Here is a 17,850-nt window from a genome sequence, read left to right on the forward strand (position 1 = left end):
CCCTGTGGAAAGCATAGGTTTGTTGAAACATGGACCTTGTTGAGTCCTTCTGACAAGTTTGCTTGTCTTGAGTGTTTCTTCTTGCTGTCTTCATATTTGACCTATATGAACTGTATTATTACATTACATTACATTAGTGACTTCTATTCCGCCTTTACCTTGCGGTTCAAGGCGGATTACATAAGAATTGTTATGATCTTAATAAATAAGCTTATATGGTAAGGTTTTCTAATTTGCTAAGGCGTAGGGTGTAGGTGTCGGTGGAGTTTGGAAATTTGTTTATAAAGTTATAATTGTTTTTATGTGTTTTTTGAAGAGTAAGGTTTTTGTTTCTTTTTTGAAGGTTTTGTAGTCTGTAGTTGAAGTCAGCAGATTGGCGAGTTATCGGTCCAGGGTCGCTGCTCTGGTGGTCAGCCAGTAGGTTGTCATATATTTTTTTTGTTTGACCTTTTTGGTTGGCGGGTGTGCGAATATTGTGTGGGTTCTCCTGTGTCTGATTGAGGTGGAATGAGTTAGTCGATTGTTCCAGTAAGAAGGGCTGTTTCTGTTTATGGCTTTGAAAAGTAGGCAAAGGAATTTGAATTGTATTCTGGCTTGAATTGGGAGCCAGTGTGAGTCGTGGTAGGCCTCTCCGTTCAGGAATTTAGACATTATTATTAGTCACATACCCTCTCCAGTTTTCAGAGAGCGTTAGTTGTCCAGGCCACTAAGTCAGGTTGTCCTCACTATTTTTATCAATATACATTTTAAAATAAATTATTCTTGATACATTCAGAATCTGCAGTTCCACTTATTTTGTTTAGGTGTAAAAGTGAGCACATAGTTTTGATGACATTTGTCTGAAATGATGTTATAATATGTATTGCTTCTCTATTTGTATGACCTATCTAGTATATGCTTTACAATAGGGGTGTAAAATGTTATTACTCGAGGGCCACAATCCAGTCAGGTTTTCAGGATTTCCCCAATGAATGTGCATGAGACTTATTAGCATACAATGAAAGCAGTGCATGCAAATAGATCTCATGCATATTCATTGGGGAAATCCTGAAAACCTGACTAGATTGCGGCCCTCGAGGACCGACATTTGACACCCCTGCAGTTTACAATCAGAAAATCTCACCAAAAAATGACCTCTGGATATTCTTTAAATAATGAAGGTAGGAAAAACCTCAGATTTGGAGTACGGTACTTCACTGCAGTCAGTTTAACATCTTGCTAGGTGAAATGGGTAAACTCCTGCATCATTGGCATAAAATCTTCACCCTTTCAGAGTCTCTCTTCATTCTTTACTGTCACTTAGAGATCATAAATGTTCAATCTTCATTACCATTCATCCTAATATTTTTCTTCTTATTTTGTTTTATGTTTTTATAATTTTTTATAAATTTTGTTTTAATTGCTCAGATATAATGCAAAATTGGCCACCAGCAGTATAAGCTAAACTTATTTTCAATTCAGTTCATTAGTATCATACAAATATAGCAAAATAGAATTTTCTCCAGCTTATAAGCAACACATATTCCCTAGCAACAGCAGCAGATGAATCCAGAGACCAATGGGATAGCTCACATCTACCAGCACGCGGAGATAGAGAAACTGATTAACAGGTGGTCCTGTTGGCTGGCACTCCTCATGTTTATCCAGTATTCTCCATCTCCCAGCAGGAAAAGGTCGCTATTCAACTAGCTCCTGAATTCTGGCTGTGACTGGAACTTTATTTTCTCCTGTTGAGATTTTCTCTTCAGTGAGACAGGGGTGTCCGGCTGAACGGTGCCGGCTTTAGGGGTTACACCTGGGCCCCCCCCCAGGTCCCTGCCTCACCCTCCCTCCATTGATAGAGGGTCTGACTGGGTCTCAATTTTTTTCTTCTTTCCCTTCTCTGTAAAAAAAAAAAAAAAAAAGAGACCACAGTTGTTACATTCTGCCATGCTTTTGCTGCAAACTGGCTTCAACCGGCCCTAACAAAAAGCTTGTGAGTATGTCTGGCTTTTACAGTTGTTTGAACTTCAGGTTCTGTTTGGGAGTCTTAGTACTGCGGGTTCGGTCATCGTACATTTAAGGTATGGATATTTTATTGAGGCTAAGTTTTATGACTAGAAATCCGTGGAGGGAGCCGGGACTTCCGCCCTTTGCATGCACGTGCTTGGTTTCCTTGTTGGTTACAGCGCGGCAGTAGCGATGCGATTTCTTGCTCGCACTTGTTCTCATTGTTGGGTTTCAGTGCAGCAGTAGTCCTGTTTATTCTGAGGCTCTCTTTCATCGGTGTTTGTCACGGCCATGTGCAACTGATTGTGCAGGTGCCGGTTTATAGCAGCACGCATGAGATGGGACATGTATTTTTCCGGCGCTGTGGGCCGTTCTTCTGGTTATTCCCTGAGTCTGATTTTCTTTCTATGCAAGCCGCGGCAGGGTAAATTTTGCGGGGCTTGAATCCGACTATGTTTCTAGGAGCGTTGATGCAGCGGCCACGTGTCAGCGAGAATCAGGCGTGTGCTTGGGTCTCCAGCGATGGCGGGAGAGCAGCAGCGTTCTGGTAGTTTGTTTCCAGCTGACTTTGGTCAGGGTATGCTGGGGCTTCTCTCCTTTTCGGTTCAGACAAGTTGTATGTGTTTCACCAGCTTTGGGACAAACTTGGGCAGATTTATATGTCTATGTCTGTGTTCCTGCTGTACTCCCTTGAAGGAAGCTGCTAGTTTAATCGGACTCTGGGGTTAGCACTCAAGGGGATTACCAGAGAGACTCTGACCTGTGCTAGGTCACCCAGTCTCGGTTTGTCTCCGGACTGGGGCGACATACAGCAACTCACGGCACGGTGAGATCAGCAGTAATATAGTGCCCTGTATTTCACACCAGTATCATCTCATTGTCTCTTTTGGGGTCCCTGCAGATTGAGCCTTTGTCTGTTGGTATCTGTCCTTATTTGGGCCTCTGTGCTGAGCTGAATGTGTCTAGTAGTGGCACAGGATATATATATGCCTAAAGGTAGTACAAACAGTTTCCAAGTTCGGGCTGTCTCTATGGGCATAATGACACTGCGCATCTTCCTGCGGCCAGGACTCTCTTTCTGTATTTCTGAGGGGGCCTGGACTTCAGATTTCCATGCTTATCATGCTGGTTTCTCCTGTCACCATTTTCTCATGGCACATGCTAGACAGGAAGGGCTGTACAGCTCCTTTTAACCAGGAGCCAGTTACCTATTCTATCAGACCCGCGGAGGATCACGCGCTATGTGGCTGTTAGCCTCTTCCCTGAAGCTCTCATTAGCGATGTGAGCTTTGTCTGATACCGGTAAGGATGCTGTTGTTTTCCACAGGGCGGTAGATGCAGCATCTTGATTGAGTCTAGTACGTATTCACTTTAAAGGACATACGTATTTCGCTCATGTTGCATGGGGTTAGTACTGTTTTCATGGTTCCAGTATATTCCTCTTTACATTGTGAACCTTGATTTTTCCTAGGAGAATCTTCTTGCAGATCCTACAGTCTTATTCTGCCATTCCCTGACCTTCTGCACTTCATTCTGAGGGGATCTTGACTTCTTCCAATGACTCTTCAGGCTTTCTCATGAGGGAGAAGACGCTATAATGTCAGGTCAGGGGGCTGTGAAGATTTTTCAGGATGCTTGCATCTTTGCATCCTCCTCAGGTTTCCAGTTCGTTTTTGGAGTCTCTATGTTTTGTGTTTCCCTTTTCAGTGTTACTGGTCCTCAGGACAGTTCTTGTAGTTCTTCGGGAACTAAGGGACGTTGTTCCACTTACTGCATGGTGCCCGAGATGGGGGCATTGGGCAGGCTGGATCCCATTCTGCTGAATTAGTTTCTCGGGGTTACACATTTCTGCAGACAACCTGGGAGTATATTTACATTTTCTCTATGGACTCCGAATCGGCACTTGGTTTGCCTGCCTCTCTTGGAGCAGCGCTTTCGGTTTTGGCACATGCCATTTCGCCTACCCAAGGCTTCATGAACGTTTTACGTGATGTGGGTGGTGGTACCGTTTTGGCGCTACCAGGCGATTCATCTAATTTCTTCTTGACTGCCTACTTGATTCGGACGACTTCCAGTCGAGCCATTTGACTGACACGAAAAGGGTGGTATCTTTTTCTCAGTTCTTTACACGTGCATCTTCGAATTTGCACAGCACTCTTTTCTCCTGTACTATTTATAGGTATATCGGGGTAATGTTTTTATTCATATAGGAGAGACATGTGTTTCTTTCCGGAGACTTGTGCATGGGGTCTCGGTCTCAGACTGGTATTCTTCTTCGCTTTTTCGTCACACCAAAGTGATATTCAAATAAATTCGTATTATCAGAAAAAAGTTTTAATTATATGTGCCTGCTAGTCCTTACTTGAACGGAGAAAGAGACCTCAGTGTTTCTCCAGATTACTCTGAGGAAACTTTCTATGGCAAGTATTCAATTGCCATAGAGAAATACATCCTAGGTCTCACAAAACTCCGTATTATTCTTAAATATTGTCAAATATCTTAAATCTTAGAGTTTAAATATATATAGTAAGCAAGGCACTTATCTTATCAATCGTGTCTGATAGTACTGCAAAAAACCGCTGCGGACTGCAGTCAAAAACCCAGTGCAGATCCCTGCATCCAGGAAATATATCATTCACTGCTTCATATAAATATCCCGACAGGCCCTGTTTCGCATATCGGCTGCATCAGGGGATTTTTCTCAAAAGACGAGCTGCCGCTTCAATGATTTTCTTCGCTTACCATGACCAAGAGTATGGGATTCTGTACAGTTTCTGGGATCCATATGGCTGACTCCACTGGGAACTTCGGCTTGCTTTCTCCTTCTTACGCTACAGCAGTTGTTTTTGTTCCGGTGGTTCCCGGTATCTCAGGGCTACAATTATTTGGTATGCTCCTCCTGCATCGCTCTGTATGATTTGGTGGCTCAGCGCAATATCTCTTTTCAAGGTATGCCTCGGTCTTTGCTGGACTAGCTCATGACCACCGACCATCCCGGGCTGTCGGGTTGGGGGGCTCGGTGGCTTCCATCCTCAGCTCCAGGAGTCTGGTCTTCAGAGGCGACTCAGTACTTGTTTATTCTTCTACTCTTGAGCAGGGTCAGGCTACTTTCTGGAGCTTCAGATCATTCTTCCGGATTGCCGCCGAGGGTCCTTTTGGTCAGTATTAGGATGGGGGTATTTCTCTACAGCTTGGGCCGTAGGTGTTGTACTCAGTTGGCAGGTGAAGTTGGTCTGCTTCAATGGGTGGACTCTCATCTTCGTCTTCTGTTGTCAGATCCTTTTATGGATCAGGATAAGAGTTTGGATAGACTTTCTCTCCGGGGAATCTGAGCATGGCTCATTTCTTGTATGTTACAGTGTACAGCGCTGTGTACGCTCTGGAAAGTGTGCATGTTAGTAATAGTGTAATCTTCTGCATCCTGGATATTGAGATTTGTGGCTCAGGCGTTCTAGCTCTTTTTATGGACGTGAGATCTTCTTGACCATGGCCTCATCTCTCAATTCTAAGCTTCCTAGCTTCTTCGGCGGGCCCAGGGAGTGGGAGTTAGAGGGGGTAGCTTCATGGCTCCTTTCTCGCCTCTGCCTTCTCTTTTTCAGTGTTTTCCGCTGGCTGATGATGGCTTGGATTTGCCATCTCAAGCTCGCTTTCCGGGCACAGTATTTGTAGAATCTCTGGATTGGCGGCACCATCCTTACTATGCGGATTTGATGAGTCTTTCGACAGCCGGACTAAGAAGTTTCCTGGTATCTCCAGCTTTGCTCGCCTAGGGTCCGATCAACATGGATATTTGTACTACTTTAGTATTACGACCTAGTTTTTTGAAAAATCTTGGCTGACGTGTAAGAGTTATGCGAAGCAGGTTTTCTTCTCTTATCCAGGTGCTACGGACGTCTTCTCCTGTGGCTTCTGCTTCCTTTTGGAGGTTTTTCCTTTCTTGGGTGCTTCTTAACGTTTGAACCACTCCAGACTTCCTTTTTGGCACAAGTGTATTGCTGAGGGCTTAGCGTTCAGTTCCCTTCAGCTTCTAGTGCCATTCTTGGCTTGTTACAAGGGCTAGGTATATTGCTCTTCGCTTACTTCTCAGCTTCATGTAGTTCAGTTCCTAAACAGAGTGCGGTATATTCATGCGCCTCTTAGAAAGCCCGGTTTGGAGTACAATCTTCCCGTACTTCTTCTCAGTTTACCGAAGGCTTCATTTCATCCTTGTCTTTTGTGACTCTAAAGGGCTGTGCCGTTGAACATGGGGTTTCTTGTGGCCATGGCTTCAGCTCTGCAGTTTTCTATGTTGCAGGCCTTGTTTAACGGGAATTCCTATTTCTGATTTCCAAAATATGGGGTATCAGTTCGGATGGTACCACTATTTCTTTCGAGGGGGGTGTCATCCTTTCTTTTATGTCATGCTTGCTTTTCCTTCCTTCTTCCTAGGAGGAGAAATTGGGAGCAGTGCTTTTATTCACTGCATTAATAAGAACATAAGCAGTGCCTCTGCCGGTTCAGACCAGAGGTCCATCCTGCCCAGCAGTCCGCCCCCGCGGCGGCCCAACAGGTCATGACCTGCCTTAATCACCAGAAGGGGCCCCCTTGCCCCCTAGGTTTCTCATCGAAGTCCTATCTTCCCATCAATGTCCTAACCCTCCGGCCTTGCACCTGCACGACCTGGTGAGCTGTCTATACTTATGCAACACCCCAGCACCTCCCTCAGTACCTCACAATCCCCTTTTCCCTCAGGAATCTGTCCAATCCCTGTTTGAATCCCTGTACTGTACTCTGCCGGATCACTTCCTCCGGGAGCGCATTCCATTTGTCCACGACCCTTTGGGTGAAGAAAAACTTCCTTGCATTTGATTTGAACCTATCTCCCTTCAGTTTCTCTGAGTGCCCCCTCGTACCTGTCGTCCCTTTTAGTCTGAAGAACCTGTCCCTGTCCACCCTCTCTATGCCCCTAAGTATTTTGAAGGTCTCTATCATATCCCCCCTGAGCCTCCTCTTTTCCAGAGAGAAGAGCCCCAGTTTATCCAGCCTCTCAGCATATGGGCAGTTTTCCAGCCCTCTTACCAGTTTCGTTGCCCTCCTTTGGACTCTCTCAAGAACTGCCATGTCCTCCTTGAGGTGCGGCGACCAATATTGAACGCAGTATTCCAGATGTGGACGCACCATCGCTCGATACAGCGGCATGATGACTTCCCGCGTCCTGGTTGATATGCCCCTCTTGATGATGCCCAGCATCCTGTTGGCTTTCTTCGAGGCTGCTGCACACTGTGCGGATGGTTTCACGGATGGATCCACTAGCACACCCAAGTCTCTCTCAAGTCCGGTGTCTTCCAGCAATCTCCCCCCCCATTTTATACTCGAACAACGGGTTCTTTTTCCCTATGTGCATGACCTTGCATTTATCTACGTTAAAGCGCATTTGCCATTTGTTTGCCCAGTCCTCCAGCTTATCGAGGTCCCTTTGCAGTTCCTCACACTCCTCCATGGTCCTAACTCTGGCGCAGAGTTTGGTATCGTCTGCAAATTTTATAACCTCACACTTTGCCTCCGTTTCCAGGTCATTGATAAATATGTTGAAGAGTAGCAGCCCCAGCACCGATCCCTGCGGCACACCGCTCGTGACTCCCCGCCAGTCAGAATATTGGCCCTTTACTCGACCCGTTCTCCGCGAGCTCGGTTTCTAACGACTTTTAGTTGTTTATATCTCCTTTTTGTATTCTTCAAGGGACGCCTCAAACGTATGGCGGCGTCCAAAGCCTCCATCGCTCAATGGGTCCAGGAGGACATTCTTTATGCTTGCTTGCTGGCATGGAAGTGGTTGGCGAAAGAACTTCATGACCATTCCGCAGGAGCGATGGCTACTTCTTGGGCTCGGCCCAGAGGTTTTTTCCTTGGAGGAGATTTGTCTCGCGGCTAATTGGTCTTCCGAGAGTGCTTTCTCTCCGCATTTCTGCTTGGATGTGGGGGCGCATGCGGTAGGGGCGTTTTGTGCTTTGGTTGTTGCGGAGGCGGCGTTTGCTTCCCACCCAGATTGAGGATTGCTTTGCTACATCCCATTGGTCTCTGGATTCATCTGCTGCTGTTGCTAGGGAAGGAAAAATTATGTTCTTACCTGTTAATTTTCTTTCCCTTAGATGCAGCAGATGAATCCAGAGCCCCACCCTTTCTGGATATTGTCTCGGTTTTTTCTTTTGCAACTTTCGCAGCTTGTTATTATGGCAGGTTGTTTTCTGTATTATTGCATTTTGAGATTTGGTATGGGAAAGAAGTTTTTTACATGCTATGCCTATTGATGGTTACGGATGCTTGGGCAAGGAGCTATACTGGATAAACAGGAGGAGTGCCAGCCAATAGGACCACCTGTTAATCAGTTTCTCTATCTCCGCCTGTTGGTAGATGTGAGCTATCCCATTGGTCTCTGGATTCATCTGCTGCGTCTAAGGGAAAGAAAATTAACAGGTAAGAACATAATTTTTCCTTCTAGGTGTGGATAATTTCCTAAAAGAGAAGTCCATAGGCCATTATTGAGATGGCTTGGGGAAATCTGCTGCTTATTTCTAGGATAAGCAGCATAAAATCTGTTTTACTATTTGGGATCTATCTAGGTACTTGGGACCTGGGTTGCCCACTGTTGGAAACAGGATTCTGGGCTTGATGGACCTTTAGTCTGTCCCAGTATAGTATCTTCTTATGTTAATAGAATACTCGCCTCAATTGTAGATTAGTTAATCTTTTGCAGTTACTGGACCAAACATAGCCACTTTCTCACAAAACTGACACAACCAGCATTTTGCGGCACATGAAGTTACTGCATCATGGCTTTCATTTCAGCAACATATCCAGGTACTAAAACAGGAGACAAGCTTAATTTATTTCATAGAACACTTCTTTCCATTCTATTTCTCAAAAAGAAAGCATTCCTTACTTCTAACTTAAACTTTGCATCATTGGCTCTTGCACAAGGTAGCACCTAGCGTGATAGCATAACTATCATAATGCCTTGGAATACATTAACTGATGTTGGAATCCACCATGTAGGATGTTGTGTGTCTGTTATAATTTCAATTGTAATTGTCTGATTCACTAATTGATGTTGTGAGGATGTTTGTGATCTTGCTGTCATAACAGATGTAATGTTTATGATGCATGAACAGATGTTGTAACATGCCTCACACTCCACTTTGGAGGATTTGGCAGGATATAAGACCACCAATAACATAACATATATACATTCATATGCCATTTTTATCTAAATTGCTGCATAATCTTAAAAAGTTACACCCAATGGGGCTGATTCTACAAACAGGCGACCCGATTATAGGCGGCAGTACGCATCCTACCGATGTCTGGCAGCCAATCGGGACGTATATTTGTAGAAAAAATTCTCCCAAGGAAGAACGCCTACACTATAGGCATTTGTTGTGGATCTAGGGAGAAGCTTAGGGACACTTAATATCACCCAAGGCTGGGTGTTGGTGTAGTTTTGCCCAGAAGTGACCTTTGGCAAGTTTATGTATCCCTACACATTTCCCTAGAGCCAGGACAGATGCCTGAAATGTAGGCCTGCAAAATGCTGGCCTACATTTCAAATCTGAAAAGTAGCCGCAGATGGCTGAGCTGATTGTAGTATGAGACTCTCCGATCAGCTGAGCTGGCAGGACTCCTTGAAACCGTGGCTTCAGGGAGTCCTTCTGGCTCAGCTGATTGGATAGGACGTGAAGGGATACCCCTGCAGTGATCAGCTGAGCCGGCTACGGCAGAGGATCCCCTGCCACCCACTCCCAAGATCGGCATGGAGATGCCCACTCCCTCCTGCATAACATCTGCTGTCACCTACCCCAAGATTGGCAGGAGGGAAGCCCATTTCTTCCCACTGCCAGGCCCCTTCGATCTCCACGACACAGCACCCCACCTCGAATCCCTAACACCCCACCCTGACACCCCAGAAACCCCTGAACACCTTCCGATACCTCCCAGAGCCTTATGCCACTCCCATTGCATCCTAGGATGCATTGGGAAGGAGGCCTAAGGTCCTGATTGGCCCACGTGCCTAAGGCCCATCCTATGGGAGGTATCTGGACCATTTAGGGCATTAGACCCCTCCCCTGTACATCCAAGGATGAACTGGGAAGAGAAAGGACCGCCATTTTGGAAGAAGTGAGCTTGCCAGCAGGAGGGACTGGGCATCCCTTTTGCCAGTCTTCTTCAAAAGGTACCGGGGTGGGGTGTCAGGAGGTGTTCAGGGGTTTGAAGGTGTCAGGGTGGGGTGTTGCAGTGTTGGTGGTATTTGTGGTGTCGGGGGTTTGAAGTGAGGTGTTGGAGGGTATTGGGGGTTCAAGGTGGGGTATGGTGTTGGGGAATCGAAGGGGCTCGGTGGCAGGAGGGAGTGGGCATCCCTCCTGCTGATTGGGTGGGTGGGTGTCGGTGGGCGTTAGGTATGAGGGAGTGGGCTTCCCTCCTGCTGATCTCAGGGGTGGGTGTTGGGGGGAGGGTCCTCTGTCACAGCTGATTGTGGCAGGGGTATTTCCTCCAGATCAGCTGAACTGGTAGGACTCCTGGAGCTGCGATTTTAGGGAGTCCTTCCAGTTCAGCTGATCGGGGATTCCCATGTTGCAATCAGCTGATGGCAAGGGATCTTGGCAAAGAAAGGCAGCTGAGCCGCCTATCTTTGCAATCTGGCAGGCACGATTCTCTAACCGGTGCTGGTTAGAGAATCACGGGGTGGTGGTAAGGAATGTCCTTTCAGGTAGAAGTGATTCTACACAGGATGCCGGTACCTGATTTTCAGCCGCTTCTTATGCAGCTGCTGAGACAGAAGTCTTACACAGAATTGGGCCCAATATGTATAGATGTGAGTGCACTTATGGTCAAGCAGTGCAGCAAGTTCAGGATTACCCTGAGAATCCAAAAATCAAATGAAAGTAGAGGGTCTCAGCTATGGGATTCCCCACTTGTATGGTGATTTATCCTGCTTATTGGCAGAGAAAGCAGTTGCTATAACAGGAGAATTCTCCATAGATGACAGGAGAGTACTCATATACTTCCCTATCTTCCCCCAAAGGCTGATGCATAAACTCTGTGGTATAAAAGGGAATTCGTGAGATGGTTATCGCACAAGAATTCTCTTCTGGGCTTTTCTGAGCCATGAGTAAGGGAGTCTGTTGGCTTTGTCAAACGATGTTACCCACTTGTGTGGCTTCTGTTATCTACAGATAACCACCAAAAGCTATATTTCTTGAGTCTGTACTACTAATCCTATTGCTCAGTGTTTCCTAATTAAATATCTGAATGTTTTATTACAGATTCTGGACTTGTCATGATGATCGCTTTTTGTACATGTTAATGGAATATGTACCTGGAGGAGAACTTTTTAGTTATTTACGTAACATGGGACGTTTCAATAACGCTACGGGACTGTTCTACTCTGTTGAGATCACCTGTGCAATAGAAAATCTACACTCCAAAGGAATAGTTTACAGAGACTTAAAACCTGAAAATATACTATTGGACAAAGAAGGGCACATCAAAATTACAGATTTTGGATTTGCCAAGAAGTTGTCAGACAGGTAAGAGATGTTCTTTTAAAGCATTTGAAACAATATTAAACATAAAGGGCTTGCTATGTTAAAAAAAAAAAAAAAAAAAAAAAGGCTGAGCTTCTAAATCTGTACCTTTATTCCAGCCTAATTTAGGAACCTAAAAAAGTCCACCAAAGGTATTCCACAAAGAGACAGCCGAGCAAAAACAAAGGAATTGTGGAACTGATGATCTTGATGAAATCTTTATTTGAACGAAGTGCATATTAATACCAAAATGAAACAATAGAAAACACAGTAAAAAGTTTGTGGTATAGACCTGACACGGGCTGTGTTATGGTCAAAAAAGACCTTCCAGTGTCCTAAAAAGTAGGAAAGATATATCTAATATAATAAAGCCCTAAGCGCGCATGCGCACTCCCACCTGCGTGCTCCCGTTTTCCGTGCGCTGTAGGGCACCACAGGTGGGAGTGTGCGCATGCGCGAGGAACCCCTGAGGCGGATGTCGGCCGCTGCAGAAGATGACTGAAGCCTGGCTTCCAAACGCAAGAGGATGCGTCTTGCTTCTGTAAGAGGAATAGCCATTTATAGCTGCAGCTGTCATAGAGCCTGGAATGTACTATCACGTTTGCCTCTTTGGGGGGGTGGGAAAGGGGTAAGTCACCATTGAGGGTTTAAGGGGGGGTCATGTCTTTATCCCTACAGCAGTTTGGCCATTATCACAAATTAAAAGCCTGCCCTAGATGAACTGCAGTTTTGCCCAAAAAACATCTGCCTGCTACTTTATGCCATTTTAGAAACTGAGCCCCATAATAACAACCAGTCCTTAGGATAAATAGTTGGGTTTTCCATTCTCAGACTAGACATATTGCTCAATTATCTATAAGTGTAGTCTTCTAGAGAATATTGTAATCATGTCATATGTCATATTGTATTAATAATTGGGAGGAGGGTAGGAGAAAATGAGTGTTTTATGAATTATTTGTGTAGTTAATAGTGCGTTTTATGCAGTATTTTATGTTCAATTAATTGTATTGCACTGTCAAAGTTTGGGAAAAGGTGGAAATAGGGAAGGTAAAAGGAGAAATGGGAGCCTGAATATGGGTAGGTAAAAGGAAGGGAGAGGGGTTACTGCTGGACAGGGGGAGCAGGGAAGGGGTACTACTGGAGAGGGGGGAGGTAAATGGAAGGGAGAAGGACTACTGCTAGACAGGGGGAGCAGGGAAATGGTACTACTGGAGAGGGGGGAAGTAAAAGGAAGGGAGAAGGACTACTGTTGGACAGGGGGAGCAGGGAAGGGGTACTGCTGGACATGGGAGGTAAAAGGAAGGGAGAAGAAACAAAGACAGACAGACAGGGGGCCAGGGAGAGAGACAGACAGACAGAAAGAAAGAAAGGGGGCAGGGAGAAAGAAAGACAGACAGAAAGAAAGAAGGAAAAACAATGAATTTTGTGCAAAAGGATAACGTGGAAGTGTGATTGTGGATTTAATTGTCATGTGACTATGAATATATAGGAGAAGACAGGTGATGTGATAGTGTAAGACTTCACAGAAGTGATCCAAAAGAATTATGATATGCCAAAAGGAGGATGCCCTTATGAGAACTGTGGGAAAAACTAACTTAAGGAGGAACAAAAGATGGCACAGGTGTTGTGTAAAGTGCAAATGCCAGAAGAATAGAGAGAGCATACAAAGTAAATGAAATGGTACATACTGGTACTGCTATAAACCACAAGTTAAAGATTGCAAAATGAGCAAAACAAGTGACATGTTCAAGCTTCTTGCTCAGACACTGACTCCATCGGTACTAGCCCAGCCTGAGCATACCAATACTGGATCTCCGGTACCGCACAGATGTTCCATGTATAAGAATAGAGTGTCTCTTCGCAGATCCCATTCTCCACCACGATGTCGATCCAGTTTCTTCCAGACATTAGTGTTCTTCATCCACTCAGTGATCCAAGTCTGCTCAGCATTGTTCATCTTTGGCTTCCTTGAAGTGTAAACACCGCTGTCCTTCCCACTTTTCTAAGCATAAGAGGAAGTCACATCATACATCTTCATCGGACCATCTGGTGGTAGAGTCGACTTTGAAAAAATCTACCCATCTAGGGTTTATGCCTTAGTACCCCTGGATTGGGAAGGGTTCACTATGGATAAGTTTGGCCGTCGCTTATACCAAAACTCCATGTTGTCTAACGAGTCCTAAGCTACAATTTTTGTATTTCCTGCTGTCAAATATCTGGTTAAAAAATCGTCCTCTTTTGATAGGTACATTCCTTCACAACACTTATAGGATTTTCATCACATCTCTTGCACACTTGCTCTGGCTAGAAGGTATAGAAGTTGTATGACGAGATCGGCTTATGATGCCTTGAATAGTCTCAGTTATGTCTGTGGAAATAAGACGTCTAGCATAGCTCAGAGTCTCCGATATGGATATCAATCTCCAGGATAGATTAGCTAACATTCCATGTTTGGGTGATGAACTATTTGGTAATTCTATTGAAAATGCTACCCAAAAGCTCACTGACCATGAAAAACATTGGGATGCTTTGGTTAATTCCAAATCTAAGCCTTCAATTTCCAAACCTTTCAAGTCTTCCTATCAAAGGCGTTTTTCTTCCAAACATGCTGCTCCTACTAGACCACAGCAGGAGAAACAGCTTCCTCAAAAAAAACTCAGGCTGCAACTCCACAGAAGCCTGCTCAGTCTTTTTGACATGCTTCTCGAGAGCATAACTGCTGTTCTTCAATCCCAGCCTCTTCCTCAACCCATTGGAGGATGGCTTCAACTTGGGAACTGATTACCATAGACCCCTAGGTACTAACAGTTATTCGAGAGGGATACTTTCTTCATTTTACCGATATTCCTCCAGATCATCCTCCAAGAGAGTCTTCTCACCCTCAGCAGACGTCCCTTCTTCGAGAGATAGAATCCCTTCTACTTCTCAAAGCCATCGAGAAGGTTCTACCAGGACAGAGGAATCTGAGATTTTACTCCCGATATTTTCTTGTTCTGAAGAAGACGGGAGGTCTTAGTCCAATCTTGGACCTCAGGGGTCTCAATAAGTTTCTAGTGAAGGAAAAGTTTTGGATGTTATCCCTGGCAACTTTATATTCCCTCTTTGATCGCAATGACTGGCTATGCTCTCTGGATCTGAAAAAAGCCTACACTCACATTCCAGTGCATCCGCCTCCAGGTGATTCCTCTGTTTCCAGGTGGCTCATTACCATTATTAATACAAAGTACTACCCTTTGGCCTTGCCTCCTTTCCCAGAGTATTCACCTAGTGCCTTGTGGTAATGGCAGCTGCAGTACGGTCTCAGGGCCTTCAAGTCTTTCCCTACCTGGACAACAGGCTGCTCAAGGGATGCCAGTAGCAACTTGCATGATAGTTCTCTTCCTTCAACAGTTGGATTTCAAAATCAATTTTCCCAAAACCCAACTTCAGCCATCTCAGAAACTACAGTTCATAGGAGCTCTGCTCGACGCCATTTATCTTGGGGCATTTCTACTGCAGCAAAGACAAGACAATTTGATTCAGCTTTGCACTCAGACTTATCTGCCATCAATCTCAGCCAGACAAATGATGGTACTTCTGGGTCACATGGCTTCCACAGTACATGTTACTCCATTTGTGAGACTTTATCTCTGGAGACGTCAATGGACTCACATTTCAGTGGTCTCAAGCATTCGACCCACTCTCAACAAATTACAGTCACTCCTTTGCTTCAATAGTCGTTGCAGTGGTGGATAAACTCTTCCAATCTGTCCAGAGGTGTTTTGTTCCATACCCCTCTTCATCAGAAAGTTCTAATCACGGATTTGGTCTTCGTACACAAGGTCACTGGTCTGCCCAGGACTGCCTTTTGTTATATAAATCTGTTGGTGTCAGAGTTTTTTTGCACATTATGACCAACACCGTCCTCATCCGCATGGACAATCAGGTCGTGATGTATTATATAAACAAATAAGGAGGTACGGGGTCCCTCTGTCTTTGTCATAGAAGAGTTGGCCCTGGGCCATAACTCGCATATTCTTGAAAGCAATATATATTCAAGGGGAACAGAATTCTCTTGCAGACAGACTCAGCAGGTTTCTTTAACCACACGAGTGGTCACTTAATTCTGCAGCCCTGCAGCCCAGCATCTCTCAGTGGGGGACTCCTCAGATAGACCTGTTTGCGTCTCCCCATAACCACAAGCTGCCCAAGTTTTGCTCCTGGCAGTACTGTCTGGAAGTGGATGCTTTTCTACTGGATTGGACTCACAAGTTTCTCCATGCTTTTCCTCCATGCTTTTCCTCCAATCCCTCTTATTCTCAAAATGCTTGTCAAGCTCAAGCTCCTCGGTGGCCCAGACAACCGTGGTTTTCCCTGCTACTTCAACTCGGTGTGAAGGAACCAATACCTCTTCAAATTTTCCCATCTCTTCTCACACAGAATCACGAATCTCTTCTGCATCCCAATCTTTCAGCATTGCACCTGATAGCTTTGTACCTCTCGGCCTAACATTAGCTAACCTTCATCTGTCTCAGCCTGTAAGAATAATCTTGGAAGCATCCAGATAAATCATCCACGCAGCAGTGTTACAAGCAAAAATGGACACGGTTTTCCACCTAGTGTGCTCTTCATCATCATGAGGCTAAATCCATCTCAGTCCAATACTGAAGAGAGAATCTTCTACATTTATCCAATTCAGGTCTCAAACCACTTCAATTAGAGTTCATCTCAGTGCTATCGATACTTTCCACGAGCCAGGTGATGGAAAACCTCTTAGTGCTCTTCATCTTGTGTCCAGATTCATGAAAAGACTTTACAATATCAACACCACCTCTCAAACCATCTCCAGTGGTTTGCGATATTAATTAATTAAATTCGTTTTCTATCCCATTGTCCCCAAAGATTGCAGAACGGGTTAAAGGTTAAACATACATAATATCTGTACAAGATTACAATGCAAGTTTTCATCTTAGTTGGCACATATTAAGTATAGTTATCCTTATGTGACACAGACTGGTTCAGTTACCAATATACAATTCTTTGTAGTCCATGGTCCTTGCTGCTTTGATGAAGCCTCCTTTTGAACCAATGTCTGCAGCTCATCTAAAGTACCTTACTTGGAAAGTGGTCTTTCTCATCTTCCTTACTTCAGCTTGACGAGTCGGTGAACTTCAAGCACTGGTGGCAGATCCTTCTGTCACAGTGTTCTATCATGACAGAGTAGTGCTTCGTACCCATCCTAAGTTTCTTCCAAAGGTTCTTATGGAATTTCACCTTAATCTATTGTACTTCCAGTTTTCTTTCCTAAGCCTCACTCTCATCCTGGGGAAACGGCTCTTCACACTCTGCACTGCAAACGAGCATTGACCTTCTATTTGCAGAGAACTCAACCACATAGAACATAACATAAGAATTGCCACTGCTGGGTCAGACTAGTGGTCCCTCGTGCCCAGCAGTCCACTCACGCGGCGGCACCAGGTCAAAGACCAGTGCTCTGAATGAGTCCAGCCTCACCTGCGAACATTCCAGTTTAGCAGGAACTTGTCCAACTTTGTCTTGAATCCCTGGAGAGTGTTTTCCTCTATAATAGACTCCGGAAGAGCGTTCCAGTTTTCTACCACTCTCTGGGTGAAGAAGAACTTCGTTACGCTTGTACGGAATCTATCCCCTTTCAACTTTAGAGAGTGCCCTCTCGTTCTCCCTACCTTGGAGAGGGTGAACAATCTCTTTATCTGCTAAGTCTATTCCCTTCAGTGTTTTGAATGTTTCGATCATGTCCCCTTTGTCTTCTCTTTTCAACTCCTCCAGCCCCTTAACCATTTTAGTCACTCTCTGGTTCTTTTCGAGTAGTACCGTGTCCTTCTTCATGTATGGCGACCAGTGCTGGACGCAGTGCTCCAGATGAGGGTGCACCATGGCCCGATACAGTGGCATGATAACCTTCTCCGATCTGTTCGTGATCCCCTTCTTAATCATTCCTAGCATTTTGTTCGCCCTTTTCGCCACTTCCGCACATTGCGCGGGCAGCTTCATCGACTTGTCGATCAGAACTCCCAAGTCTCTTTCCTAGGAGGTCTCTCCAAGTACCGCCCAGGACATCCTGTATTCGTGCATGAGATTTTTGTTACCGACATGCACCAGTTTACACTTATCCACGTTGAACCTCATTTGTCATGTCGATGCCCATTTCTTGAGCTTGATTATGTCACATTGCAGATCTTCGCAATCCCCCTGTGTCTTCACTACTCTGAATAATTTTGTGTCGTCCACAAATTTAATCACCTCACTCGTCGTACCAAAGCCCAGATCATTTATAAAAATGTTA

At 44.9% G+C, this 17,850-nt stretch overlaps 1 protein-coding gene across 2 annotated transcripts in view; it reads left to right on the plus strand.

The window, feature by feature from the left end:
- Positions 1-17,850, plus strand: part of PRKX (protein kinase X-linked) — a 123,652-nt gene that overhangs the window by 21,201 nt on the left and 84,601 nt on the right. For both annotated transcript variants that reach the window (XM_033949566.1, XM_033949565.1), the window contains exon 3: positions 11,286-11,549. In XM_033949566.1, the coding sequence (XP_033805457.1) occupies positions 11,286-11,549 (264 nt within the window). The remainder of the gene's footprint in view (positions 1-11,285; positions 11,550-17,850) is intronic.

Source organism: Geotrypetes seraphini, chromosome 6, assembly GCF_902459505.1.
Source record: "Geotrypetes seraphini chromosome 6, aGeoSer1.1, whole genome shotgun sequence".
Taxonomy (NCBI): domain Eukaryota; kingdom Metazoa; phylum Chordata; class Amphibia; order Gymnophiona; family Dermophiidae; genus Geotrypetes; species Geotrypetes seraphini.